At 36.7% G+C, this 26,403-nt stretch overlaps 3 protein-coding genes across 7 annotated transcripts in view; 2 read left to right on the forward strand and 1 right to left on the reverse strand.

The window, feature by feature from the left end:
• Positions 1-100: 100 nt before the first annotated feature.
• LOC306843796 (inosine triphosphate pyrophosphatase) lies at positions 101-4,932 on the reverse strand. The gene is made up of 8 exons (XM_079375469.1): positions 4,817-4,932; positions 2,395-2,452; positions 2,236-2,300; positions 2,091-2,164; positions 1,958-1,989; positions 1,501-1,613; positions 718-794; positions 101-390 (listed from the first exon to the last, which is right to left on the reverse strand). Exons 1-8 carry the CDS (start codon positions 4,877-4,879, stop codon positions 261-263), a joined length of 612 nt encoding a protein of 203 aa, XP_079231595.1. The 5' UTR covers positions 4,880-4,932; the 3' UTR covers positions 101-260.
• A 124-nt stretch (positions 4,933-5,056) lies between these two features.
• Positions 5,057-13,055, forward strand: mettl13 (methyltransferase 13, eEF1A lysine and N-terminal methyltransferase). 2 transcript variants are annotated; one of them, XR_013781861.1, is made up of 8 exons: positions 5,057-5,409; positions 6,066-6,807; positions 8,215-8,414; positions 8,513-8,702; positions 8,784-8,957; positions 10,866-11,078; positions 12,126-12,217; positions 12,349-13,042. XR_013781861.1 is itself a non-coding variant. In XM_079375319.1 (8 exons), the coding sequence occupies exons 1-8, from the start codon at positions 5,257-5,259 to the stop codon at positions 12,639-12,641; spliced, it is 2,097 nt and encodes a 698-aa protein (XP_079231445.1). In that variant the 5' UTR covers positions 5,057-5,256; the 3' UTR covers positions 12,642-13,055. The 2 variants fall into 2 exon arrangements, 1 of the variants encoding a protein (XP_079231445.1); XM_079375319.1 differs by having other exon boundaries at positions 12,086-12,217; positions 12,349-13,055.
• A 945-nt stretch (positions 13,056-14,000) lies between these two features.
• LOC306844132 (dynamin-2-like) overlaps positions 14,001-26,403 on the forward strand; it is a 48,852-nt gene continuing 36,449 nt past the window's right edge. For 2 of the 4 annotated variants that reach the window (XM_079376065.1, XM_079376066.1), the window contains exons 1-11: positions 14,001-14,290; positions 14,529-14,735; positions 20,898-20,971; positions 22,101-22,250; positions 22,702-22,905; positions 23,031-23,129; positions 24,755-24,915; positions 25,048-25,190; positions 25,401-25,536; positions 25,655-25,722; positions 25,953-26,091. In XM_079376065.1, coding sequence (XP_079232191.1) covers positions 14,575-14,735; positions 20,898-20,971; positions 22,101-22,250; positions 22,702-22,905; positions 23,031-23,129; positions 24,755-24,915; positions 25,048-25,190; positions 25,401-25,536; positions 25,655-25,722; positions 25,953-26,091 — 1,335 coding nt within the window. In that variant the 5' untranslated portion in view covers positions 14,001-14,290; positions 14,529-14,574. Of the gene's footprint in view, positions 14,319-14,528; positions 14,736-20,897; positions 20,972-22,100; positions 22,251-22,701; positions 22,906-23,030; positions 23,130-24,754; positions 24,916-25,047; positions 25,191-25,400; positions 25,537-25,654; positions 25,723-25,952; positions 26,092-26,403 lie in introns of all 4 variants that reach the window. The other 2 variants (XM_079376064.1, XM_079376067.1) reach the window with 1 other exon arrangement.

Here is a 26,403-nt window from a genome sequence, read left to right on the forward strand (position 1 = left end):
ATAAACCGTTTCTATATAAAACAATTGTAATTACTATGGCTAATGATAACTTAGTCATTACTAATTTAAATTAATTGTGAAAATGAAAGATTCAGATGTACTGTGATTTTTATAAACAAAGCATTTATTTAAAAGAAAATAAGGATGGAATACATTTAAAACTGTTTATGAACAGCACTTTAGCGCTTTGATTCGAGCCAAAGCCTGATGAGCAAAACTAAGCTCCGATTGGCTGAATCTGCTTGGAAAGAGAACAGTACTCAGTCTTGGTGTTTTGCGTGCTTGGTCTCTGGTGCGTCGTTAAGCTTGGAGAAGTGTTCAGACAAGGCTGCCAGGGCACGGTACCGATGGGAGATGCTGTTCTTCACTTCTTTAGGGAGCTCAGCATAACTGCCCACAGAAACACAGCACAGAGGAATGAGAAAAACTAAATCACTATCAAAATAAAAAGTGCAGTGCTAAATTTATCTGACAACTTTTTTTGGCATTCATTTTAACCTATAGTTGCCAGAAATGTACTCAATGCTTTGATTCCTTGTCAATGTTTTATTGTCTGAGGATGGAGTAAAACTATTTTTTATAAAGCATTGGATTGTAGGAAAAGTCTTTCATAAATATTGTAGATTTGGTCTTTTCAGAGGATTTACTTTGTCCAATACTGTCACCTACTGGTATACCTGAGAAACACAACAGCAAAGTTATAAAAAAGATACTCACGTTTTTTCATAGCCATCAGGCTGAAAACAAGGATCCCAGCCAAAATCCCTTGGGCCCCGTGGCTCAACAATACGGCCCTGAAAAAATGATTACAAATGTTGGAGGTAGGAATCAAAACCTGCATGGTACAACGTTCAATCAAACACATTAATATACACCATCTGTTTCGGGTCAGTATGATTTATTTTTGAAAGAAATTAATGCTTTTATTTAGCAAGGATGCAATAAAAGTGACATTAAAGGCATTTATAATGTTGCAATAGATTTCTATTTCAAATAAACACTTTTCTATTAATCAAGCACAACTGTTTTCAACATTGATAACAATAAATGTTTTTGAGCACCAAATTGACATATTACAATGATTTCTGAAAGAACCTGTGACACTGAATACTGGAGTAATGGACTGGTGCCACACAGGAATAAACTGCACTTTAAATATATTCACATAGAAGAAGTTACTTAAAACTGTAATACTGTTTTTACTATTTTTTTGATCAAATAAATGCAGCCTTTTTGAGCATAACAAACTTTTTCAAGAACATTAAAACATAGTTCTGACCCTAAAGTTTTGAGCAGTAATGTACATTATAAATTTGTGGAGTTTATATATGTCAATGGATTCCGTTCATTCATTGATGACGAGTGGAAACAGAAAATAATGGGGAAAAGAGAGGGGAAACACGATGAGTGTCAATCTTGCATAGCCTGTATGAACACCAAAGATCAATGTAAAAACCACTTCACCATGGCCCTGATGAGACAGTAAATAAACATGCTCACCTCGGTTCTTCCTCTGAACAGCTGAACTGGCTCATCTTTTCCGGCACAGAAAGCAAATGTGCACAGAGCCCAGGCTGATTTATCCTCAAAACCAGCTAGCAATTTATACAATCCTACAAACATAAAGAAAACAGCACAGTGTGCATATTACTAATTTTTCTGCTGCACTAAATATGACTTCTTAAGAAATAAAGCTGAAATAAAAATGACAAAATAATAATATTAAGTGTTAAACACACTGTAGACAAAATGAAAATCAGAAATGTTGACTTGGCAGCTAATTAAAACAATTTTAATTTAGTTTGAATTTTGTTTAAGCACCATGATTACCAACACAGAAAGAATAACTAAAACTGAACTAAAGCTAAAACTTACACACACAAAAAAAAAGCGACTGACAATTAACCTAAAGTAACAGTATTCAGTAGTAACCTAAATCTTTATTAAAGTGTCTTACCCTCTGGCTTCAGTTTATCCAAGAACCATTTTCTGTGAAGAGTGAAAAACTAAATAATTGAATGCACTGTGAAACATACTTACACACCATATTACTGTTTTATATTTATAGAATTTAAAGGAGTCAGACTCACATGTAAGGTCCTGGTAGTCCTCCTAGTGCCCTGAAGCACAGACAGGTGTCTTCTACCAGCACTGGCCCATCCACCTTCACACAAAACATCATGTTTGAGGCATCAACCAAGGAAACAGAGTCAAAAAGATGCACAATTTACAAACCTGCCTTGTAGCTTCTTGACACTTCTTTATAGAAATTTCATCTGGTTCTCCTTGATATTCAGGCACTGCAAGAGAATACATAATCACATTAAAAATACAGCAACAGCATGCTTGATATTGTAAGTCAACAAAGCAGAAGAAGAATAGCCAAGTACTTACAGTCAATCTTCTTAGAAATCAGTTTGTAGGGAAATTTGTCACCAAGGATCTGAACTACCTGTTTGAACAAGAGATTATTAGATTGATATAGGCGTATTCAACAAGTAAAATAATTTTAATGATCAAAAACATAATATTACACCATGTACACATTTTGTGCTAAATTAAATCATTTTATTTTAGCCCAAATTTTGACCCATTCCAGTCTGTTTTTAAACAAATTTTATCTAACAAATGTAAAAATTTATTTTATTGTTAGAAAATTACAAGTTCATAGATTTATTCCGCATTTACACAAGCCCCAAATTTGGATAGCAGGATTGCAAAAATGGCAAAGCTCATCGAAAATGATTTCTGAAAGTTAAGCACCACACTGAAGAAAAATAAATTAGGTGCATCTCAAAAAATTAGAATATCGTGAAAAAGTTTTTTGTAACTTATTTCAAGAAGTGAAACTTTCATATATTTGTATACAAGTACATTTTGATGATTAGAGCGTATAGCTCATGAATGTCCAAAATCCAGTGTCTCAAAATATTAGAATATTTACATTTGAGTTTCATTAAATGATCATCGCTACAGTATCCCCCGGGTATCTCTTGTTCTTTGAAACCACAATAATGGGGAAGACTGCTGACTTGGCAATGATCCAGAAGACAATCATTGACACCCTCCACGAAGAGGATAAGTCACAGAGGGTCATTACTGAAAGGGGTGGCTGTTTACAGAGTGCTGTATCAAAGCATATTAAATGCAAAGTTGACTGGAAGGAAGAATTTGGGTAGGAAAAGGTGCACAAGCAACAGGGATGACCGCCAGCTTGAGAATACTGTGAAGCAAAGCTGATTCAAACACTTGTGAGAGCTTCACAAGGAGTGAACTAAAGCTGGAGTCAGTGCATCAAGAGTCACCACGCTCAGACGTCTTCAGGAAAAGGGCTACCAAGCCACTTCTGAACCAGAGACAACGTCAGAAGCATCTTACCTGGGCTAAGGAGAAAAAGAACTGGACTGTTGCTCAGTGGTCCAAAGTCTTCTTTTCAGATGAAAGTAAAGTTTGCATTTCATTTGGAAATCAAGGTCTGGAGTCTGGAGGAAGAGTGGAGAGGCACCAAGCTGTTCGAAGTTCAGTGTGAAGTTTCTGAAGTCAGGGATGATTTGGGGTGCCGTGACATCTGCTGGTCCATTGTGTTTTATCAAGTTCAGAGTCAATGCAGCCATCTACCAGGAGATTTGGAGCACTTTATGCTTCCATCTGCTGACAAGCTTTATGGAGATGCTGATTTCCTTTTCCAGCAGGACTTTAGCACCTGCCCACACTGCCAAAACCACTTCCAAGTGGTTTGCTGACCATGATATTACTGCGCTTGATTGGCCAGCCAACATGCCTGACCTGAACCCCATACAGAATCTATGGGATATTTTCAAGAGAAAGATGAGAAACAGTCAATCCAACAATCCAGACGAGCTGAAGGATCAGTAGTGCCTCAGCAGAGGCTCACACCTCACTGATGCTGGAGTTTGTGCTAAGGGAGCCCCGGCCAAATATTGAGTGCATAAATGAACATACTTTAAAGAACTTGAACTTTTCTGTTTTGCAAATCCTTTTTTTTTTTTTTTGATTGATTGATCTTAGAAAATATTCTAATATTTTGAAATACTGGATTTTTGACTTTCATGAGCTCTAATCATCAAAATAAAAAAAATAAAAAAACTTTTGAAATGTTTTACTTTACATAAAATGAATCTAGAAGTTATAAAAATGAACTTTTTCACGATATTCTAATTTTTTGAGATGCGCCTGTATATATGCCATTTTTAGTAACGTTAGCCCATTTATGCAAATGAAGTGAAATACTGCCAAGTATGGTGACCCATACTCGGAATTCGTGCTCTGCATTTAACCCATCCAACGTGCACACACACACACACACACACACTGTGAACACACACCCAGAGCTTTGGGCAGCCATTTATACTGCAGCGCCCGGGGAGCAGTTGGGGGTTCGGTGCCTTGCTCAAGGGCACCTCAGTCCTGGTATTGAGGGTGGAGAGAGCGCTGGACATTCACTCCCCCCACCTACAATCCCTGCCGGCCCGAGACTCGAACCCGCAACCTTTGATTCCGACTCTCTAACCATTAGGCCACGACTTCCCCACTCAAATAGCTCAAACGTGTGCATTATGTGAACTTGAATCAAAAAATGATCTTTAAGACTACACAAACCACTAACCAACTAGGCGTTTATTTAGGAGTGAGGACTGGTCTTGAAGCTACTTAAATCTTATAGTGTTTCATGGCATATGAGCAGAGACTTTCATTCAATGCAAGTCCAGACACATATTCATATTTTGTTCTACAGTGTGTTTAAATTGGATAGTTTGTAGCTGAATCGATATTTTTAAACACGCCGCACTCCCACCTCTTCCAGTTTTTTCGCGTTCCCGGTAACGAACACCAAAGCTCTGCCTGTCGGTACTGCCATGCTTCAGCCTGTTTCGGTCATACAACAACTCACTGTCGGCCCTGTAACACCATAAACCAATCGTATTCATTGATCTAACACTTCCACCAATCAGAGAACGTTTTCACTACACTATAGACACGCCCCCTCACACACTGACCAATCGCTGGATGCTCAATGCCGTCCTTCTGTTAAATCACTCCGGGTGGAAAGTGCAAAACACGTGGGAGAGCGTCATTACATGTCAACGACTGCAGAATAGAAATAATTTCACCAGTATTTGCCCTTTGATGTACTTAGTAAAGTAGTTTTATCGGCCTGGGAAAAAGATTTTAATTAATCTGATAATTCTGAATTGGGATTATTTGAGACTGAGCTGGAGGATCTGATCCATAAGCATGAGTTTACTGCCTCGCACCGCTGAGGAGTTCAGCTCCGCGGACTACTGGGAGCGATTTTTCCGTAAAAGAGGAGAGAAGGCTTTCGAGTGGTACGGAGACTACAACTCCCTCTGTGGCGTACTGCATAAATACATTAAACCTCGTGATAAGGTAACTAAGACTGTTTCTTAGGCTCCAAATCAGCATATTAGAATAATTTCTGAAGGATCATGTGACACTGAGGGCTCGAAGTAATGATGCTCAAGATTCAGCTTTGCATCACAGGAATAAATTACATTTAAAAATATATTAAATCAGAATTATAATGATATTTCACAGTATTTTTTGTCAATACAGTCCTGTTTAAAAATGTATATTTAATAATTCCTTTAATTTCAAACATTACTTTCTTTCCTCTTTGGAACACAAAATTGAGAAATTTTGAAGAATTGTGCTGGTTGATCTGTTCTATGCAGTTGTCCATTGTTTTTACAAGTACAAATGCTGTAAAAGTACCATATATTATTAAATATATATGATTAAAATGGTTGAAACAAGTTTCTACGCCAGTTTTGTGAACTAAAACAACTGATTAATTGAAAATCTAATTCTACAGAATGATTATGTAATTCCTTCATGAACATATTAAGAAGAGCTTGGATATCAGAGATATTTTCAGTAAATAATGACTGAACTATTTTTTAATAGCCAATAAAGAAACTAAAATAAAAATGTATTTTTTCCTGATACATAAAAACAATAGTAAACATCTTGTAGATTGTACAAGAGTTATGTAGACTTGTAATTAGAGTTGTTCTCTGCTGCAGGTGTTGGTGGTGGGCTGTGGTAACTCTGAGCTGAGTGAACAGCTCTATGATGTTGGCTACCATCAGTTAACCAACATTGACATCAGTGAGACGGTGGTGTCGCACATGAACCAGCGGAACGCAGAGCGCCGTCCTGACCTGACCTTCCAGCAGCTGGACGCCACCCAGACAGGCTTTGAGAGCGGGAGCTTTCAGGCGGCACTAGATAAGGGCACGCTTGATGCCATGGCTTCAGAAGAGGACGGTGCACTTGCAGGCAGGATGCTGGGAGAAGTTGGCAGAGTTTTGGCTGTGGGGGGCCGGTATGTCTGCGTAACTTTAGCCCAGGAGCACATCATAAAGCTGGCTGTGGAACATTTCGCTCAGGGCTGGGCTGTACGAATTCATTGTCTTAGGGGACAGCAGAAGGAAGAGTCTGATTCCTCCTTCGCCCTCCCTTTATTCGTTCTGGTCTGCACCAAATTCCGCCAAGCACCTCCTTTTGCAGTGCTTGAGTTGTGTCAGGGGGAGGATGGTGCTCCCACTAGACTTGCATCAGTACCGGAGCTGTTGTCTGCTGTGAAGGAGAGACAGGCCTACAATCTAATGCTGCATAAGCTCAGAGGGGGAACAGATGCTAGCAGCACACCGTCCCTCACGCTGTGCCATGCTGCCACCGGCCGGCCGCGATACACTCTGACAGTGCAGGATAGCCTGCCTTCTGCCAAGCTGCCACGGAGTAATTTCTTTGCCATCTTTATAGGTGAGCATTTGGTTCTTTTGGCTTTTCATTGTGAAGATCACTGTCATAGGCCAAGTATATTGACCTATATACAGAGTGCAACAGTTGGATTCCGGAAGTAAAAATCTCATTCATTTTCTCCATAGCAGAGCTGATTTCTAATGGCAGCTCATAAATTGTTCAAGACAGTTGTATTGTTGTTAATCAGTGTTAATCAGAAAAACTTTTTTTCTTAAATAATTGTGTTTTAACAGTTATGAGTAAACATTATATTACCCATGATTTTGCAATGAAATTTCCACCAATTAGGGAATTGAAATAAGCAAATAAAGCCAAAAGAACATTTTAGTCATTTGCAAGGCTTAATCAGATTGTAGCTTTCCCTGATTTAAGTAGCCAGTTTTGTACCTTTACCTTTTTGACCAGTTTTCAAATACTTTTGCTTTTCATCAACTAATTTGAAATATTGTGATTCACCTTTGTAGCTGGTTGGTTTGGTTCATGGCTGTTAACTCTTAAATGAAGAATGTGGGCTGGCACTGTTGCACACTATTTCAAACATACATGGAATCTGAATCTGAATTATTTAATTTGATTGGTTAACTGCAGAATTAAAGGGATAGTTCACCCAAAAATGAAAAATCTGTCATTAATTACTCCTCCTCATGTCGTTCCAAACCTGTAAGACCTTCGTTCATCGTTATAACACAAATTAAGATATTTTTTGATGAAATTGATGAAGAGTTTTCTAACCCTGCATAGACAGCAACACAACTAAGTCGTTATTTCTGTTTTCTTTGTGCACACAAAGTTTTCTCGTAGCTTCATAAAATTACGGTTGAACCACTGATGTCACGTGGACCATTTTAACGATGTCCTTTCTGGGCCTTGAAAGTGTTAGTTTTGTTGCTTTCTATGGAGGGTCAGAAAGCTCTTGGATTTCATCAAAAATATCTTAATTTGTGTTCCGAAGATGAACAAAGATCTTACTGGTTTGGAACGACATGAGGGTGAGTAATTAATGACAGAATGTTCATTTTTGGGTGAACTATCCCTTTAAGCAATTACAGTTTACATTTAACCATGTGGTATAACCATAAAGTAAAAAGTAATAACATATTTTTGTTACACCTCGAATAGATATGCATGTACACATACTCATAACACGCTTTAAATGTATTTTTCAAGGTGAATGTATTTATTTATTTTATTTTGCATGGTTTTGTTGGTTGACTTTGATTTGGCTTAGTTTTTCAAGTATGGATTGCAGATTTATATATATATATATATATATATATAAGAAAATATATATTATAATATAACAGATATAAAGAAATATTATAATACTCTTAAAATTCTATTTTGTTTATGTATGTGTGTGTGTGTGTATACATAATTTTACTTTCATTAATATATTTTTATTTTTAGTTCCTCAGGGCCGTGAGTCTGATTGGTTATATGGCTCGGCTGAAGGTCGGACTCAATTAGCGTCCAGTGCAAAATTCAGACGCCTGGTCATTGTGGCAATGCATAGAGATCAGGAGTATGAGGACATGCAGGCTGTCCAATCAGAGCTCTCTCCAATGGTGATGGAACTCGCGCCTCCTGGAATGCCAGCCAATCAGCAGGTGCACAGGAACAACATGCATTGCTCTGTATTTGCTCTTGATCTTGTCCGCATTCCTCGCTCATGCATGCACTCTCTTTCATAATTCCTCTGGTATAGGTGCCGTTCCTGTCTGTGGGAGGAGATCTGGGGTGGAGGGAAGTCATCGGGCGAGGGGTCAGTGCTTTGACTGGAGAGTATTCTGTGGAGGATGTGAGAGGAGAGGATGGTCACCTCTATCGCAGACTGATCTTCATGAACAATTCCCAGCTGGTGCAGTCAGAGAGCAGACTCCTGTCTGCCGCCACAGGTGTGGTACCACTGTGCTTGAATTCTGCAATGCTTCTAGAACAACTGGAGATTTATTTCAGTGTTTGGTCTCTTTTGCTAGCTTCTGCTCATAAAAAGAAGAACAAGAAAAAATCCAAACCATCTGTTGCTGAAGCCCCTGCTTTAACGGGTGTTAAAGATCGCATTGTGGACAGAGGTTTTCTCTGCTGTACACACCATGAAGTTATGGTGGCGGGTTTAGCCATGTTAGGAATGGATGCAGTCAATAATAAAGGTAAGTGTGCTAGCATTAAAAAGCCTAATGAAAGTTTAAAGAGTTTACAATCAAAAGGGATGGTATCGTTGGACTTTTTAATTAAAGATGGAGTGTGTACTTAAAATACTATAGTCAGAAATAGAAATATTGTGTACTGCTATGCCAATTAAAAAAATAACTGTTTTCTATTTGAATAAATGGATTTTATTTATTGCCTGGAAGGGTAAAGTGCTGCTTAATCATTTTTGTGGAAACCATAATACAGTTTTATTCACGATTCTTTGATAAATAGAAAATGAAAAAGCACAGCATTTATTTGAAATAGAGCTATTTTGTGACATTATGAATGTCACATTTGATCAATTTAATTTGTCCTTCCTGAATATAAATATTAATTTCTTTCAATAAATAAACAAAGAAATAATAATCTTAGGTAACACTTTATTTTAAGGTGTTCTTCTTGCATGTTACATGTACTTACTATTATAGTAACAATAAATGATGCATAATTACATGCAAGTTACCCTAATCCTAACCCTAGCCATATAATAAGTACATGTTGTTCATTAATATTACTCAGTTACTATGTATAATTACACTGTAACAAGAACACCTTAAAATAAAGTGTAACCAAACCTTTTAAAGGTTGTGTAACATATTAATTAATAAAATTACAACTTTTAATTCATTAAAGAGTGTAAACACTGTGGCTCTTTAGAGCAACATGTATCGTGTATGTTACTGCTGCTAGTACCACAGAACTTTTAAAAAATAGTTCACGTCCTCCAAAATTAGGTTATAATGTACTCCTGTTCATATAATGTACTGTTATTTATTTCATGGAACACATTGGAATTTTGAAACAATTGTTATGCAGCTGTTGTCATATAAAATCAGTTCATATTGACCATGGGCTGTCAAAAAACATAAATAACATCCTCATAAAAGTTTGTAGTATATTCCAAATATGATAGATTTGTTTATGGAATGGACAGAAAAAGTCACAATTGTGCCCTTCTCTAAATCTTACATCTAGCCCGTATAGCTGCATGACTAATCAATAAACGATTGCGATCTTGATTTAAACACACACTAAATAACCATTATTCAGCGGTGTCTACGAAACCTTTGAAAAATACGATCACAGCAGAACAATGAACTCTGTGTTTGCATTGCCGCTGACCCCGAGAGAACATTTGTCATGCATACTGTAGGTATGAAACGGCTTCACAAACATTTTAACCACACGGTATGGTTATTTCTGTTACAAAAATCCTAAATTCACAGAAGAACTATGATAAAAGTTTTTAGTTTGGCTATAAACACTGATATCTATGGTAGCAATCAAAATAAAGTAAATAAATCACCTTTTGAACATAACTCCAAATAAAGATTGTATCAATACATCATTCCGCCAGTAGATGGCGACAAGTGACCGATAAAAAATGTATTTGCCAATGAATCCTTCAAAAAAGCTTATTCATTCATGTTAAGTCTTTATGAGTAAGTCATTGAATCATGCATTCAAACTGAATTTTTACAAATAATCCTAGACTGCAGTAATTAACATTTTGTCAGAACCTGATGAATTGCGTCAGAACCTGATGAATTGCTAATGAATTGCGTTATATTGTTGTAGTTGTTTATTCAAAATTGTGATGTCTGTTTTAATCCAAAAAATTGTGATTCTGCATTTATCCAGAGTCGTGCAGCTCTACTAGCATGTTTGGTTACTACAGTATATTGATACAGTGATTGATAACTGGTAGATTTTGGTCTGTTCCTTACACTAAGTTGTTGTGTAACTTCAGAAGACTGAAATACAGCGCATGACCACTTTTACGGTGCTGAATGTCAGTTCTTCTCAATGATTTGCATAATTCAAAAAAATCTATTCTGATTAGTCTGTCACATGTTTTCTAACAGATCACCCAGTGTCCGTCTTATTGGTGGGACTGGGTGGCGGTGGTTTACCTCAATTTGTGCATGACTTTGTGCCGTGTGCACGGGTGGAGGTGGTTGAACTGGACCCAGCTGTGCTGGAAGTGGCTCAGACCTGGTTTGGATTTCAGACCGATGAGAGGCTAAATGTTACACTGGCAGATGGACTGGAGCACATCAAAACACTGGAGAGTGAGGGTGAGAGAACGTCTAGATTTAGTAATTCTAAACCTTTTTGGTTCCAAAGCCCCCTATTATCCACAACAATAGTCGAAGGCCTCATGTTTTTCCAAATTTAGTGATTTACTGGATAAGGATAAAGTTTCTTAAAAATGTTTTACTCTCAGTTTTGACAGTTCATTTTATTCATTTACATGAGTTTTCCAGGTCTGAAAACTAATTTTAAAATTAGACTACCTCATATATCTGGATTTTCCAAGACCGTGGAGTAGTGCTGTCAAACGATTAATCGCGATTAATCCAAAATAAAAGTTTTTGTTTACATAATATAGGTGTGTGTACTGTTTACTTATTATGTATATATAAATACACACACATAGTATACAGTATATATTTTGAAAATATTTACATGTATATACATTTATTTTATATTTTATATTATATATAAATATATTTAATATATAAACATAAATTATTTTTCTTAAATATATACATGCATGTGTTTGTATTTATTTATACATAATAAATATACGCAGTACACACTCATATATTTTGTACACAAAAACCTTTATTTTGGATGCGATTAATCGCGATTAATCGTTTGACAGCACTGCCGTGGAGAAAAGAAAAAAAAGTTATTGAGTTATAATTTTTATAATGCTAATTACAAGATTTTTTGGGTTGTTTTTAGGTCATTTTAAAGTTACTTTTGTCTCATTTTAGGCCCCCTTTTAAAGTTTTGGGGAAAAAAAAAAGCTGGCGAGTACTTTGTCTCAAAAATGTGGCAACCTCATTTATCTGTGTACATATAATGTATAGATTTCAATCAAAATATAAATAATCTGCATTCATCTACATGAACTCCTGTATTTGTTATGCTTCTTAATGCATAGGAGAATCATCTATTGGTCATCTGTTTTATGTGGAAGAGATAGAGGGATTTATGTGTTTGGCTGCATAACCTATTCCTTCGCTACCAAAGTGTCTACTAAGTTACTGTATTATTTTTTTCTGCACTTATATAGGGGGACATTCTTTTGATGTCATTATGTTTGACGTTGATAGCAAAGACACCACCCTGGGCATGAGCTGCCCTCCACCTGCCTTTGTAGAAACATCACTTCTGAAGAAAGTTTACAGCTTATTAACCCCTCGAGGTAAGCACTTAAAGTTGTTTGATCAGTTTTGATACTTTTATAATTGAAAGTTCTGATGCTGAGATATTTTGTAATTTGTACATTTGGCTTTTTTTCCTCAATGATCATTCTTCTTTTGTTTCCCCCCTCAGGACTGTTCATGTTGAATCTAGTGTGTCGTGACTCGGCTCTCAGGAAGTCAGTTCTTGAACGTGTTCAAGCCGTGTTCCCGTGTGTGTTCTCTCGTGGAATCGAGGGTGAAGTCAATGAGGTGCTGCTGTGCTGCAGAAGTTCAGGAGAGGGGCACAAACCTCACACAATTCCACAAACATTACAGCAGACAGCAAGAGACCTACAGAAGACACTTCGTGCCAGCACCCAGACTGCACCATGCGTGCCTCAAATAGACATTACTGCAATGCTGAGTGACCTGAAAGTCATCTAAAGATTGAGAAACATTTGGCGCTAAAATCAAAAATAATCAAATAAACATCTGGTTTCACTTGAAAAAGTTTTTTTCTGTTCCAGAAAAAAACAAAACAAGATGTCTACATAGAAAGGACGAGATTGTCTGACTGATATTAAAAGCAACCATCACAGTTTGTTTAGACATTGTGTGAATGAAATAAATGAAACCCTTCTTCTCCTGCCTTTTGAAAGAACACAGCAAAATAATGTAAGATGTTTAAGCATATATTGTGTATATATGAATCTATAACAATCTTTAGCATTGATGATCTATATCTAAATGGAAAGAACCATCATCATTGGGACAAATGATGGTATTATAGGGACTACATTTTATGTTCATATTATTTTTACAAATAAACAACTGCAAATAACATTACATTTGAGGTAGAAAGACTGAAATTCTTGTCAAATATTTTCGTAAAAACTCCAATAATGATTGTTTACAGTTTACATAATATCTTGCTGGACTGTTTTAAGTTTAAACAACCTTAAAAACTACATTTTAAAGAAAATGCTGTTGTCTCAAAGTCAAACAAAATCCAAAATAATCATAAATTCATTGACATTATCAGTTTTTTTTATTATTTTTTTCATAAGTCATATATACATACCTTTTAGGAATTCTTCACTCACTGACACAATAAACGAAATGTAGTACTGTTGTAAAGTGAAATTCACTGTTGAATTCATAGAAGCAAACTATCTGGCAACCCTGTAATGGCTGTGCAGTGTTATTTTTACTGGATGAGCCTATTGTACTGAAATGACAGTCATGCACTGAGGCGTGGGGGCCATAAAAACAAACTAAACAATAAACATATAGTAACTAGCTACTACCTAGATGAACATAACTACCGTAGTTTGCTTGTAAAGTATAATTTTATATATACTTTGTTTATGCAACTTCTGGTGTTCCATGTCACTATTTATTCTTAACTTAAAAGCTCTATAGAAAGCTAATTTCACTTATATTATATTGATGTAATTTCATAACAATAGTATTATTTTTATCCCGTACACGTGCACGGTTTACACTCCAGTCGAGAGTAAATAAGTTAAGTAATCACTTTTGTTTGTTTTGTCTTTTGCTGAATTGACGTTAGAGTAACCAGTTGCATTTGTGCATATTATTAATATACAGATCTGGTTGAAATCGTTCAGATTGTGAAAGGACAGGGCCACTAGAAGACCAACCTACGTCTCTTTTTAATTTTTCAAATGACTTCGGATATTTTTATTTTAATTTTTGTACCTCATACATCTGTGTGCATTACATAACAGTCAAAAAAGCATTTTTTTTAGAGAACCAAATCTGTACCTCTAGATTCTGATCAGAGGAGTGGCGTCTGCTCGAGCACGCGCACGCGCACGCACACGCGCGCTCCACGAGCGGACAGTTGCTGTCAGGTTTCGACCATAAGTTGAGTTCAGGACAAACGAGCGGATAAAACAGGCGACTTCCACTGGAGATAGTTCATGTGTTTTTATATATAAATATGTCGCCTTATAGTTTCTTTGGGTTCGTCGTGTACAGAAAGTGTGTGTGGTTTTAAGTTCAGTCGCTGCTGCTCACGAGCTCCGTCTCGTCGCTCAGCACCAAACTCTCGGAGAAACTCATTTCAGGTATGCCTGTGATTTACAAACGAAACTGGTTAGTATGTTCAATACGTTTACTTTGAAAAGCAATAAATAAATAAAATAAAAATAATTTAAAAAACTTTTTATTTTTAAGTTACGCAGTATTATTTTAGTGGTTTTGCTTTAAAATGCTATGTCTGAGGGGGAAAAAAATTCCCTTATTTGAAGCTGGCACGTTGTTTTCTCTCTCTCTCTCTCAATTTTAATGTATGTATTAATATAGCAAAGGAGAATTGTCTTCTGAGCCGCATCCTCGCGGCTCCGTAACCATGGGCAACCGGGGGATGGAGGAGCTGATCCCGCTGGTGAACCGGCTGCAGGACGCCTTCAGTGCCATCGGACAGACCTGCGACCTGGACCTGCCGCAGATCGCAGTGGTCGGGGGTCAGAGCGCAGGCAAAAGCTCTGTCCTGGAAAATTTCGTGGGCAGGTATGACACCATCATAACTGGGCACTGCAGTTGCTGATTATAATTAATAGTTCAGTTCAACATACCAGAGATTTGCTAAGATATTATTAATGTCATGATTATGCATCAAACCATGTGTTTTTAATAACAAGACAATGTCAATAGCCTGTCTAAATGAGATATCAGGGTGACTGAAGGTTGATTACAGACCTATCAAGACTCTATCAAAAGAGGAAAAAATCTTACATGGCCATGTGGACATACTCATTGGCCGTTGGCGATAAACTCAAAATGGACTGATTAATCGGCTAGTGATGTTGAATTGAGTCACATTTCTACAGAGGCACTGAAGCAGGTGCAGATGGTCTCATCTGTAGTCGGGAGCAGTCACTACCTCTTCCTCCATCTGTCTAATGGCCTGCCAAGCATTGAGCCCGTGAGCCACGCAGAATCTGAAGACTGACTTCATTTTCTCTGGACAATACGGATCATTAAAACAAGCTGGCAACTTATTGTTCTTTTTTTTTTAAGATAATTTTTTTCTTAATCTGGTTGGTCACTTAGGTGTGACAGATTTCTCCATCATTTATATTTGTTAAGGGAAGCCATTTGAAAAATTTACATTTTCTTCGATCTCTTGAGATAGTCTGATACACTATGAAAGCATCTGCAACTTTATACAAATAAACTTTTTACTAACTTTATACTAACAAACTAACAGTGTCTAAAGTATAATTATATTTACATTTAGTCATGACGCTTTTATCCAAAGCTACTTACGAATGAGGACAATGGAGCAATCAAAATCAACAAAAGAGCAAGTGCTACAATAAGTCTCAGTTAGCCTAATGCAGTACACGTAGCAAGGTTATTATTATTTTTTTTTTTTATTATTTAATTATTTTTAATCACACGATCCTTTATTGTGTTTTTGGGGGAATTTATATATAAAAATTCCCCCCAAAACACAATAAAGGATCATGTGACCCTGAGTAACTGCTGCTGAAATTCAGCTTTGATAAATTATATTTGAAAATATATTAAAATAGAAAAAAAAAAAAAATTGTAGTAACAATCAGTGTTACTATTTTACTCTATTTTTTTATCAAATAAATGTAGCTTTAGTGAGCATAAATGACTTCCTTCAAAAACATGAAAAAAATCTTCATGATGCCAAACTTTTAAAGTTTTTTTTATTGTATGACCCCTTTAAGAATCCCTGTAAGGCACACAGTTTCAAGGCTTTAGTAATTTTTTATTTTCTTTGCGTAAGAGGAGCCCACAGGATCTTCTCTTTGCGTGCTGATTTCCGCACGGAAATACTGGGCCTGTCCAACAGGAAGCTGTGATTGTTAGTGAAAGCTATTGTTTGCTCAGTGCATATCAGTTTGGTGAAGTGGATATCGCCTAATCAAGATAAGTGTGTCGGGCTGAGAACAGGCTGCTTGCTTATCTGAGAGGGAGGCACTCATCATCCTAAAATCTCGGTCAGTGTGTTGAGGCAACATGCTCTCAGGCAGTTATTGAAGACCCAGTTTACTTTTTATGATAGACAGGTTGTTATTTTTTAATGATTCTCTTACATGTTGACTAAAGATTTTAAGTTCTCTTGGAGCAATTACACAAACTGTATGTCAAAATTCAGTCTTCTCTGAAACACCTTAAGAGGTCTTGCACATGCAGTAGTATTTATCTCTGAAGCTGTACTAAATCATAATGATGATGATGATGACTACACACTTGATGACACGTGATGACAGCTATTACCCGTGTGTCACTGCATTACAACTAATTACAGTTGGTAATGTAAATAGCCATACATATGTGGAATTATACAAATGTCAAAACAGATTGAACCTCTAGCACTTTGCAGGGAAAAGCAAGCTGTCAGCACAGATTTAGAGTCTGTTCACACTTAGATTCTCCTAGTTTGGTTCTCTTAGTTGTGTTTTTTTCAGAATTGACCAAACATTCAAAACAATGCTGTGTACTGGGCTAAATGTGTTCACTGTATGTTGTGTGTACATATGGTGGTATTTTTACCAGTCGAGTACTCACAAAGAGCTTATAAAATGCATAAAGGAGTCAAAACAGCACCAGAAATACCTTAGTTGCACACACAAATGAAGATCTCCTGCAAGGAGATGGAGGTTTCGATGCCTATAGTGCTGAACTGTAATGGACATCATAGCTCCTATGAGGAGAAGAGAATGTTTTTGGTTCATTTAGATGTCTTTGGTCTGTGTTGCATTCGTATTTTAGTCGAACTGCACCAGAGTTTGAAAAGGTAGACTCTCATAACTCAGGATTTTCCTTTCCTATTAAATTTCCTTAATTAAGTGATATGTGGAGAATGAAAATTCTCAGCTCATCCTCATATTACTCAAAATGTATGTTTTCTTCCATAGAACCCAAAAGGAGTTAGCTAGCTGAATGTCTAGGTTGCTCCTCCCTGTCTGCTTATATTTATATATTAACGAATAAAGTGACTTAAATTGCATTGAAGATATACATTTTTTCAGGTCATGCATTGTCCCATGACCTTGGCATTGCTAGTTTTTGAGCTACAGAAATGCTATAAAATCACAAATTACATTTATGAGTTTGGCAGAATTTTTTGTTTTTAAATATATTTCAATCAGTTCTTGCATTCCTTGGGAATCAAACCCATGACCTTTTCTAGTGTCATGTGCTATAATTTGAGCAATGCATGAGCAGTGCTATATTCTGTCTTCTCAAGCCATACAATAGGTTAGTTTCCTTTGAATGAAATAATGTTAGAATGAAGTGGAATCATTTATGTACCAGAATGAACTTCCGTGGTGCAGTCATATGATGGCCTACTTAGAGCTCATGCACAGGAAATAATGAGTACACGTATCCATAGCAATGAGTTATATATGAATGGAGGAGAGCAGTGCACCCTCAGCCATCTGTTATCTCAGTATCACTGCCAGTCAGTGGAACACCAGAGATGCCCGGAGAAATGGGTTAGTGAAATTAGATCTCACTGATAGAGGGAGCATAGTGCTTGGGTTTAGTAGAGTAAGTAGTTGATTTTTACATGACCAGTAGAAGACATCTTAAAATGAAGAGATAAAATGTAGCTGATGGGTTTGGAAACTTTCTTTTGAGGAACTTCCCAGGTTCTCACACTGGTTTGCATTACACTTGCATTTATAAATTTAGATTTATAAAAATGTATAAATTATTGTAGTGTTCCTCATTTACAAATGAGGAACACTGCAACACAAACGATTCATCCCAAGGAGAACATATAAGAGTAATGTAAGAAGTGGCGCAATATGAAGTTTAGAATAGCTGTAGAAAATACCAAAAGTACTGAAGGGATAGGTCAGTCCAAAATGAATATTTTGTCATTACTTACTTGCCCTCATATCTTTCAGACACAAATTAAGACATTTTTAGTGAAACATGAGATTTTTTTGTCCCTCCGTTCAAAGTTCATTCCACCAAGAAATTGTAGAAAGAAAGAAAATTGTAAAAGTAATCCACGAGTCAAGCAGTTTAATCCAAGTCATCTAAAGACACACGATCACTTTATATGTTAAACAGATTTCATTTAGGCCTTTATTCATATAAACAGTGACCATTGCACATACTTAGAACAAATCGGCAGTCGTGGCCTAATGGATAGAGAGTCGGACTTGTAACCTGAAGGTTGCGGGTTTGAGTCTCAGGTCTGGCAGGAATTGTCGGTGGGGGGAGTGAATAACCAGTGCTCTCTTCATCTTCAATACCAGGACTGAGGTGAGACCCTTGAGCAAGGCATCGACCCCCCAACTGCCCCCAGGAGCCGCAGCATTGGCTGCCCACTGCTCCGGGTGTGTGTTCACGGTGTGTGTGTTCACTACTGTGTGTGCGCACTTGGATGGGTTAAATGCAGAGCACAAATTCCGAGAATGGGTCACCATACTTGGCAACACGTCACTTCACTTTCACTTTCAAATCAAATATGGTAAATGACAGCTCAACCGTATTTGCCTGTTTCGCAAAAACAAACCTCGCTGGTTTTTACAGAAGCTTAAACGTGCCTATTATGTTGGTTAAAGCACGTTTCAGCTTATGTTTTGAGCATCAAGGTTTGGTGAAATGGACTTTCAGTGGAGGCACAGAGCTCTCTCAGTGTGATTAAAAAATATTTATTTGTGTTTGAAAGATGAATGAAAGTTTTTTGGGGTTTGGAATGACATGAGGGTGAGTAAATGGTAACAGAATTTTAATTTTTAATTTAATGTGTCACAGTATACTTTCAGATTATGGAAAAGAGCTGGGTGAGCATTCTAAACATCAACACAATTATTTATGTTAAATGATGACTTCATGTCATGTTGATTAAACTACTCCATTAATCTCGCAATTATTTCTTAAAATGTTTATTTTAATCTACAAAAGCTCAGTTAAACCTGCTGAAGTATATACACATTCATACTATGTTACACACAGGCAATGCAATGCACAGTTCTGCATTATTGTACATGTCTGTTTACTACAGTAATGCAAGCTGGGTACTGGGGAAGGGACAGGATGAAATAAGCGGATAGTGAAGAAGAAAGGAAAGAGAAGAGGGAGAAGATCAGGCTGGAGAATTTGAGTCAAGAGGGGCTTTGTTGATGGGGTTAGAAAAGGGTAAGTATTGGGAATGACTGGGAATGTAAAGGACATTGTTGAAGAAGAGTGAGCCATGTGTCAAACACACAGATGACTCACTGCCTGGGTTCAAGCAAAATACCACAGACTGGCTTTCTAGTTCATATACAGTAGTTTCTTGGCTAATATACAGATGAGTTACCCACTCAAGTTCAGTACTTCGTGGTTTGTTCAAATCTGTAACCCTACTGTAAGTATGAAGAGTACTAATAGTCATACTTGCTTTAGCAAACACCTGCAACAATTTGTAGTAGCCTACTAGCAATAGTGCTGCAGGGATGATATATTTTTGTAGGCCAATTAAACCCAAAAAATGAGTTAGCATTTTAACACTTGTCCTGAAGTCACTGGGTTTTTTGAATGGGGTTTTGGTTAAATTCCTGAAATAAGGTCTGTGGTTTACAAAAGTTCAAACATAAAATACATCAGTAATGCCCCCTTTGTAATACTTTTAAACGCTGGAAAAAGCTTTATGTTTATAATTACACTCTTGCAAACTATTCTGACTCGAGCTTTCAGGGAAAATGTTTTTAAGGGGTTTTAAAGAGTTAAAAATCCCCAAAAATGTAATATTGCATTGGGTTTTGCTACTTCCAGTTTGGCCTACAAAGTACATCATCACAGCAGCGCTTTATACCGCGGATGGTTTTACCTGCATTTTGCCCCTCTCCCTGGATGCTTTTAACTAGGTCTAATCCAGTGGGACTTCCCCTCTATTTTGGGCAATAGTTCTGTTTTAGATCTGCACACACCCTATTTCCACTATCATCCATAGTGACGTCATCTCAAGCCTGGAATTTATCATACCAAATGGAAACCACATTTTTCCATGGAAAAGGCTAACTTTTCCCATCATTGTATTGTTGCTTCTTTTAAAATATATTGGCTAAAGAAGAAAAAATCAAAGACAAACGGGCCCACACTATGAATCAACCAGAAGCTAACAAATATAATGGTGTTTACACTTTCTGTTGTAATCAATCTATGATTGGTTTATTTAGAGATATCTCTGTACTTTAAACAGGAGTAGGTTTTTTTTTTTAATATCACCCATAAAGAATATCAGTGATCCAGCTGCAGTTCCTCTTCTGGACTGTTTTATTTATAGACAGCACTTATATCCTCTGCACATAGATGGCGAAAATGGTTCTGGATTATGAATTCACTACTTTCTGATTATTTAAAGCTAGATTGTCTCACAACTCATTTGTAAATGTACAGGCCAGTACAAGTTGTGTGTAAACGTGCCATAAATATCAGAGTATGAGGGTCATGAAGGGTGGGACGAGGTTTATGGTTTCACTGTAAGACTGGACTAGTCCAAGTATGCGGTGACAGAGTCTCTGGCACTATGTCAGTGTATCATGTGAGGGACGTTTTATGTGTAGAGTTTTTGTTTTTTTTTTTAAATGGAAGGAGAGTTTTACTTTGGCTTGTATAAGGATTTGTCTGCCTATTGTGTTTTTTCTTATGCGTAAGCTTTTTTGACAATGGTCAATGCTACCGTTTCAGAGATTTCCTGCCTAGAGGCTCAGGAATTGTTACAAGGAGACCACTTGTCCTTCAGCTCATCAGTTCAACATCAGGTATAAGTGATTAACACACTACTTTTTCATTAGGCTTTACTGCTGCCCTTAACAAAATATAATAAACAACCACCAATCCAAAATGTATAACACAGACTCATTAAAACAGACACACAACAAATAACCAATTAAGTATACCCAATTGTCACGTCACACTCTGGAGCAAGGAGGAAAGGAACTTCTTAAATAAACTCAGGAATCACTGGAGACACAGATGAATATGAAATGATGATCAGACCAGACGCTAAAATTAAAATTAGGGCTTAAGTAAAACTAAAATTAAACGAGGAGTAAACGAGATCATTAAGGAAACACAGCTGGAGACTAATAAACTAATGATGAGAACTAAACGAGGACAGGAACAGGAAGACCAAATATGGGCACGAGAGGAGGGGAAACACAAGACAGAGAGACAAAGTCTGACACCAATATAAAATAATGATCACAACGCCATTTAAAGCTGCATTATTTTTTTCAGTTTCAGTCTTTTAAATTCTGTTGTTACATAATTCCATAACACCTTTCTCTGAAAATGATGACTGCTCAAAAGCTGTTCTACATTTTAGTATATTACAAGTATATGTTTTTACACTCCCCTGAGTATGATAATCAATACTTTTTTTTGTATTATCGTTACACTCAAAACCTGTTTTATAGAAACACTATTGGTGTAGTAACAGATTGAAGTGTCTGACTCCAAAAAGTCATAAAATACAATAAATGTGAAAAAATTGCATACGTAGTCTTTTTAATGCCTAAATAAGGTCCAATCATATAAAAAGTTAAAATTAGTTTGGTAACACAGTTACACCTACAAATTTAAAATCTATTGACTTTAACCAATCAAGTCCCTTTTTGTTAATAATATTCTACACAGGTTAGTTTTTTATAAACCATCCTAGTCAGAGTCTCGAGTTTCCATCTGTTAATAGCATATATCATGTGGCCTATGTAGAGTATGTACACTGAACACTAGAGGGCAGTGTCTTCCGTGTTAAGATTAGAATCAGTCAGTGTTTGGGGAGTGGAGAATTTAATTCATGAATTACAAATTGTTGAGCTGTCACTTCTCTTAAGGCACTATCATCTTCTGCTTTCCCTAATTCATACTTTCCATTCTCCACCGCAGAGCATGGCGAGTTTCTGCACTGTAAAGGAAAGAAGTTTACAGACTTCGATGATGTCCGACGGGAGATCGAAGCAGAGACAGACAGAGTCACAGGAACAAATAAGGGCATTTCCTCCATTCCCATCAACCTTCGTGTCTACTCTCCAAATGGTATTATTGTCAGAAAACAAGATTCATTGATGTGCATTAATGCTCTTATGCTCACAAAGGCTGCATTTATTGTCATCCTTTTATAATGCAATTTATTTCTGTGGTGTCAAAGCTGAATTTTCAGCAGCTGATTTGATGCTCAAGAATCATATTAATGATAATATTGCTTATGCTTAATATTTTTGTTTAAACCATGATCTTTTTTTAGGATTTTTTGATTTTTTGAAGAAAGTTACAAAAAAGTCTTTGCTATAACTTTTGCTCAATTTAATGTGCTCTTACTGATTTTTTTTTTTAAAGCTAAAAACAAAACAAAATAAATGATACTGGAGGTATATTTGCTCTCCTTTTAATGGTGTTTATGCCTCTCATTGAGATTTTTTTCCTTCCTATAAGTATCTCTGACCAAATATTTGTGTCTGTCTTTGTTTTTCTCTGTTTCTTTCTGTAGTTTTGAACCTTACTCTGATAGATCTGCCTGGCATAACTAAAGTACCAGTGGGAGATCAGCCCCCTGACATTGAATACCAGATCAGAGACATGATCATGCAGTTCATCTGCAGAGAGAATTGTCTCATCCTGGCTGTCACACCCGCTAACATGGATCTGGCTAACTCTGATGCTCTTAAACTGGCCAAAGACGTGGATCCACAGGGTGAGTGGGAAAGAGCGGTTAGAGCTCATGTCTGTCCTCAGTTATATCCCCTCTTGGCAAACTCACATCTTCATAGTGTCTTTCCTTCTTGTTTTTCTTCCGGTTTTACTTGATCTTTCTTTCAGGCCATCGCAGCATCGGTGTGATCACTAAGCTGGATCTGATGGACAAGGGCACAGATGTCAGGGACGTGCTGGAGAACAGGTTACTGCCACTTCGCAGAGGTACAGCGCACATGTAGAAATGTGCTGTCAGCAGAGGCCCAGTGCAGTTTGGTCTAAAACCTGGGCCACTGCCAAGCAAGTCTGCTGCAGGCTATAGTGACTAAAACAGGGCCAGGTGCAGAGTCTTCATGCTTCCTGCTGCTGCCTTAATGCATTAGACACACAGAAGTCCAGCCATGGAGAAGGGTTAAGACACCCTGGAAATCCTATTTCTCAGTCATTTATGCAGATCTCATACACACTTACTTCTAGTTGTAGAATGTTGGCTTTTTCTCTTTTTTCATAACACTGCTGAACTTTCAAGAAATCACATTTTCCCTCTTAAAATCTAAAGCTCTAGAGAAGTATTTTTTTGCCATATTGGAGTTTAGCTTATGCTTTGGCTAGGCCAGCAATTCTCAAACTTTTAGACTCCTTGTCTACAACAATATTTAAATAACTCAACAATTTTTTAAATTACAAATACAGATTAAATTCAGAATTCATACAATTGAAATACATTTCACAATTGGCTAAATGTCCTTTAGGCATCCTATTCTTTTTAACCAATTAATTTATATGACTTTTCCAGTCGTTCATGATTTACTGGAGAAGGTTTTGAGGAATAATAAGGAATTAATGAAAGAATTAAGGAATAATATCTCTAATGTTTATCTGTTTTAGCATCTTTTAAAGCTTGGTTTGTCTAAATCTTCTTGTTAAATATTCTTCAGTCAGCTAGTGTAAATGAAATGCAATACTGATAAAAACTGTGACAAACTTACAAGCTATTATTTTTAAAAGAAAACAAATCACAATATAATAGGATTGAAGAAAGTGAAGGGACAAGTTCTAAAATTCAAAGGTTTTTTTAAATCATTACATGATGATAAATGTGTGATGTTTTAATTACATTAAAGCAACATTTTTATTAAAGAGTTCACCCAAAAATGAATATTTTGTCATTGATTAGTCTTCAAAACCCGTAAAAACTTTGTTCATCTTCAGAACACAAATTAAGATATTTTTGATAAAACCCCAGAGCTTTCTTGACCCTTCATAGACAGCAATGTAACTGAAATGTTCCCAGGCCCAGAAACATAGTAAGGACATCGATAAAATAGTCCATGTGATATCAGTACTTCACATGCATCATGGTATTCTCATGAATGGTGCTGAAAGGACAAATATCGTTGAATAAAATTATTATTTTTGTTTTCTTTGCGCACAAAAATTATTCTCATAGCTTCATAAAATTACACTTGAACCACTGATATCACATGGACTATTTTAACAATGTCCTTGCTACCTTTCTGGACCTGGGAACATTTCAGTTACATTGCTGTCTATGGAGGGTCAGAAAGCTCTTGTATTTCATTAAAAATCTGTTCATTTGTGTTCTGCAGATGAACAAAGATCTTACGGGATTTTTGGGTTTACTATCTCTTTAAATATTTTTTATTCTGTGCATCCTAGTTAAATGTCATGGTACTGGTAAATTATTATTATTACTGGTAAACTATTAAAGCAACTGTATGTAAGTTCTGATCCTACATCCTACTTCTAATAAGGCTTCATTATAAAACAAAAAATGTGTCTGAAAGAAGAGAACTTTATTTATTTCTGTCTCCCTGTTGTGACTGCAGGTTATGTTGGTGTGGTCAACCGTAGTCAGAAGGACATTGAGGGAAAAAAGGACATCAGTGCAGCTCTGGCTGCAGAAAGACGGTTCTTCAAGTCACATCCTGCATATAGACACATGGCAGACTGCATGGGCACTCTGTACTTACAGAGGCTCCTCAATCAGGTAACAAGAGAATGATACTACACAGAATATGTCTGAAATACACAGTAGTGCCCAGATTAAAAAAGGAAAATTATACTTTGAATTGTATTTCTCTTCTCTTTTTTACTCATAAACCCCTCTCCATTTCTCCAGCAACTTACCAACCACATTCGTGACACATTACCAGCATTACATAGTCGACTGCAGGGTCAGCTTCTGTCACTGGATAAAGAGGCAGAGGAGTACAAGTACTTGAACCCAGATGACCCCTCGCGCAAGACCAAGGCCTTAATGCAGTGGGTTCACACACACATAAACTCGCACTAACTCAGAGAATAAATAAACGTGCGCAGATAAACACAAACACACATGGACACATACACGCTAGTCTTTACCTAATGCAATAAACAAGACCTTTGTTTACAGCCTAAAGAACAAACAGACTGCAGATAAGTCCAGAACTGAAGATGCCACACACAAACACATACCGTTTCTTTGTTGTCCAGGCTGATACAGCACTTTGGGCAGGATTTTGAGAAGCGGATCGAGGGATCTGGGGATCAGGTGGACACAGTGGAGCTTTCAGGAGGAGCCAAAATCAACCGCATCTTTCATGAGCGTTTTCCTTTTGAGCTGGTTAAGGTGATTTTTTGATTATTATTAATTAAGATTAATTGATTATTATTAATTACTTGAATGCCATTCAGAGCTCCGAAATCAGAGCAAATGCTGATTTCCTGTTCACATTCCACTACATCAGATGGAGTTTGATGAGAAAGAATTACGAAGGGAGATCAGTTACGCCATTAAAAACATCCATGGCATCAGGTACATGTCACAAACATTTATGAAATTATTTAAAAGGGCACTCAATTATTTTCTGTTTTCATTATGCTTTGCCGTTATGGCAGTCATCTTAAACTGTTTGCCAAAATATTTTCATACATAGAGCCCTTCTGTATGTTTTTCTCTACCTCTCCTCCTTTTTTTTAAATAACAAAATATATTCAGATGTTATCTCCCTGTACTGCATATTTTCTCTGCTCTTGCTGGTTCAGGACAGGCCTGTTCACACCCGATATGGCCTTTGAAGCTATAGTGAAGAAGCAGATTGTGAAGCTTAAAGGGCCGTGTCTCAAGTGTGTAGACATGGTGATCCAGGAGCTTATCAACACAGTACAACAGTGTACCAACAAGGTACAACATCCTCTTATACATCCTTTTGCGAGTGAATGGATGTACATTTATATAACAATTATATAATGGTACAGAAGTGTATAATATGTTTCCAGTAAATTCAGCGTGATCTTATGTTACTTTAAAACTTTGCTACAACAATGTTTAAATAGTGCTTTGCATGACCCAAGTGATCAGTGATCAGCAGAAAAGGAAAGTCATTAAAAGTTATTATATGTTAATGAATGATTAACAAGACAAACTATTTTTTATTATTGGAATAACATGGACTAATGAATTGTTCACCCCTTGTAAAAATTTTTACACATGGAC

The sequence above is a fragment of the Barbus barbus genome (assembly GCF_936440315.1).
Source record: "Barbus barbus genome assembly, chromosome: 24".
Classification (NCBI taxonomy): domain Eukaryota; kingdom Metazoa; phylum Chordata; class Actinopteri; order Cypriniformes; family Cyprinidae; genus Barbus; species Barbus barbus.

Bases quoted from the DNA above. Each gene is read 5' to 3' on its own strand.
- mettl13 (XM_079375319.1), top strand. From the start codon at position 5,257: ATGAGTTTACTGCCTCGCACCGCTGAGGAGTTCAGCTCCGCGGACTAC. The intron at 5,410-6,065 runs GTAACTAAGACT...TCTCTGCTGCAG, and splicing joins ACATTAAACCTCGTGATAAG to GTGTTGGTGGTGGGCTGTGG. The intron at 12,218-12,348 runs GTAAGCACTTAA...TTCCCCCCTCAG, and splicing joins CAGCTTATTAACCCCTCGAG to GACTGTTCATGTTGAATCTA.
- LOC306843796 (XM_079375469.1), bottom strand. From the start codon at position 4,879: ATGGCAGTACCGACAGGCAGAGCTTTGGTGTTCGTTACCGGGAACGCG. The intron at 2,165-2,235 runs GTTTGTAAATTG...TTTTGTGTGAAG, and splicing joins GTCAAGAAGCTACAAGGCAG to GTGGATGGGCCAGTGCTGGT. The intron at 391-717 runs GTGAGTATCTTT...TTCTGTGGGCAG, and splicing joins CCTGATGGCTATGAAAAAAC to TTATGCTGAGCTCCCTAAAG.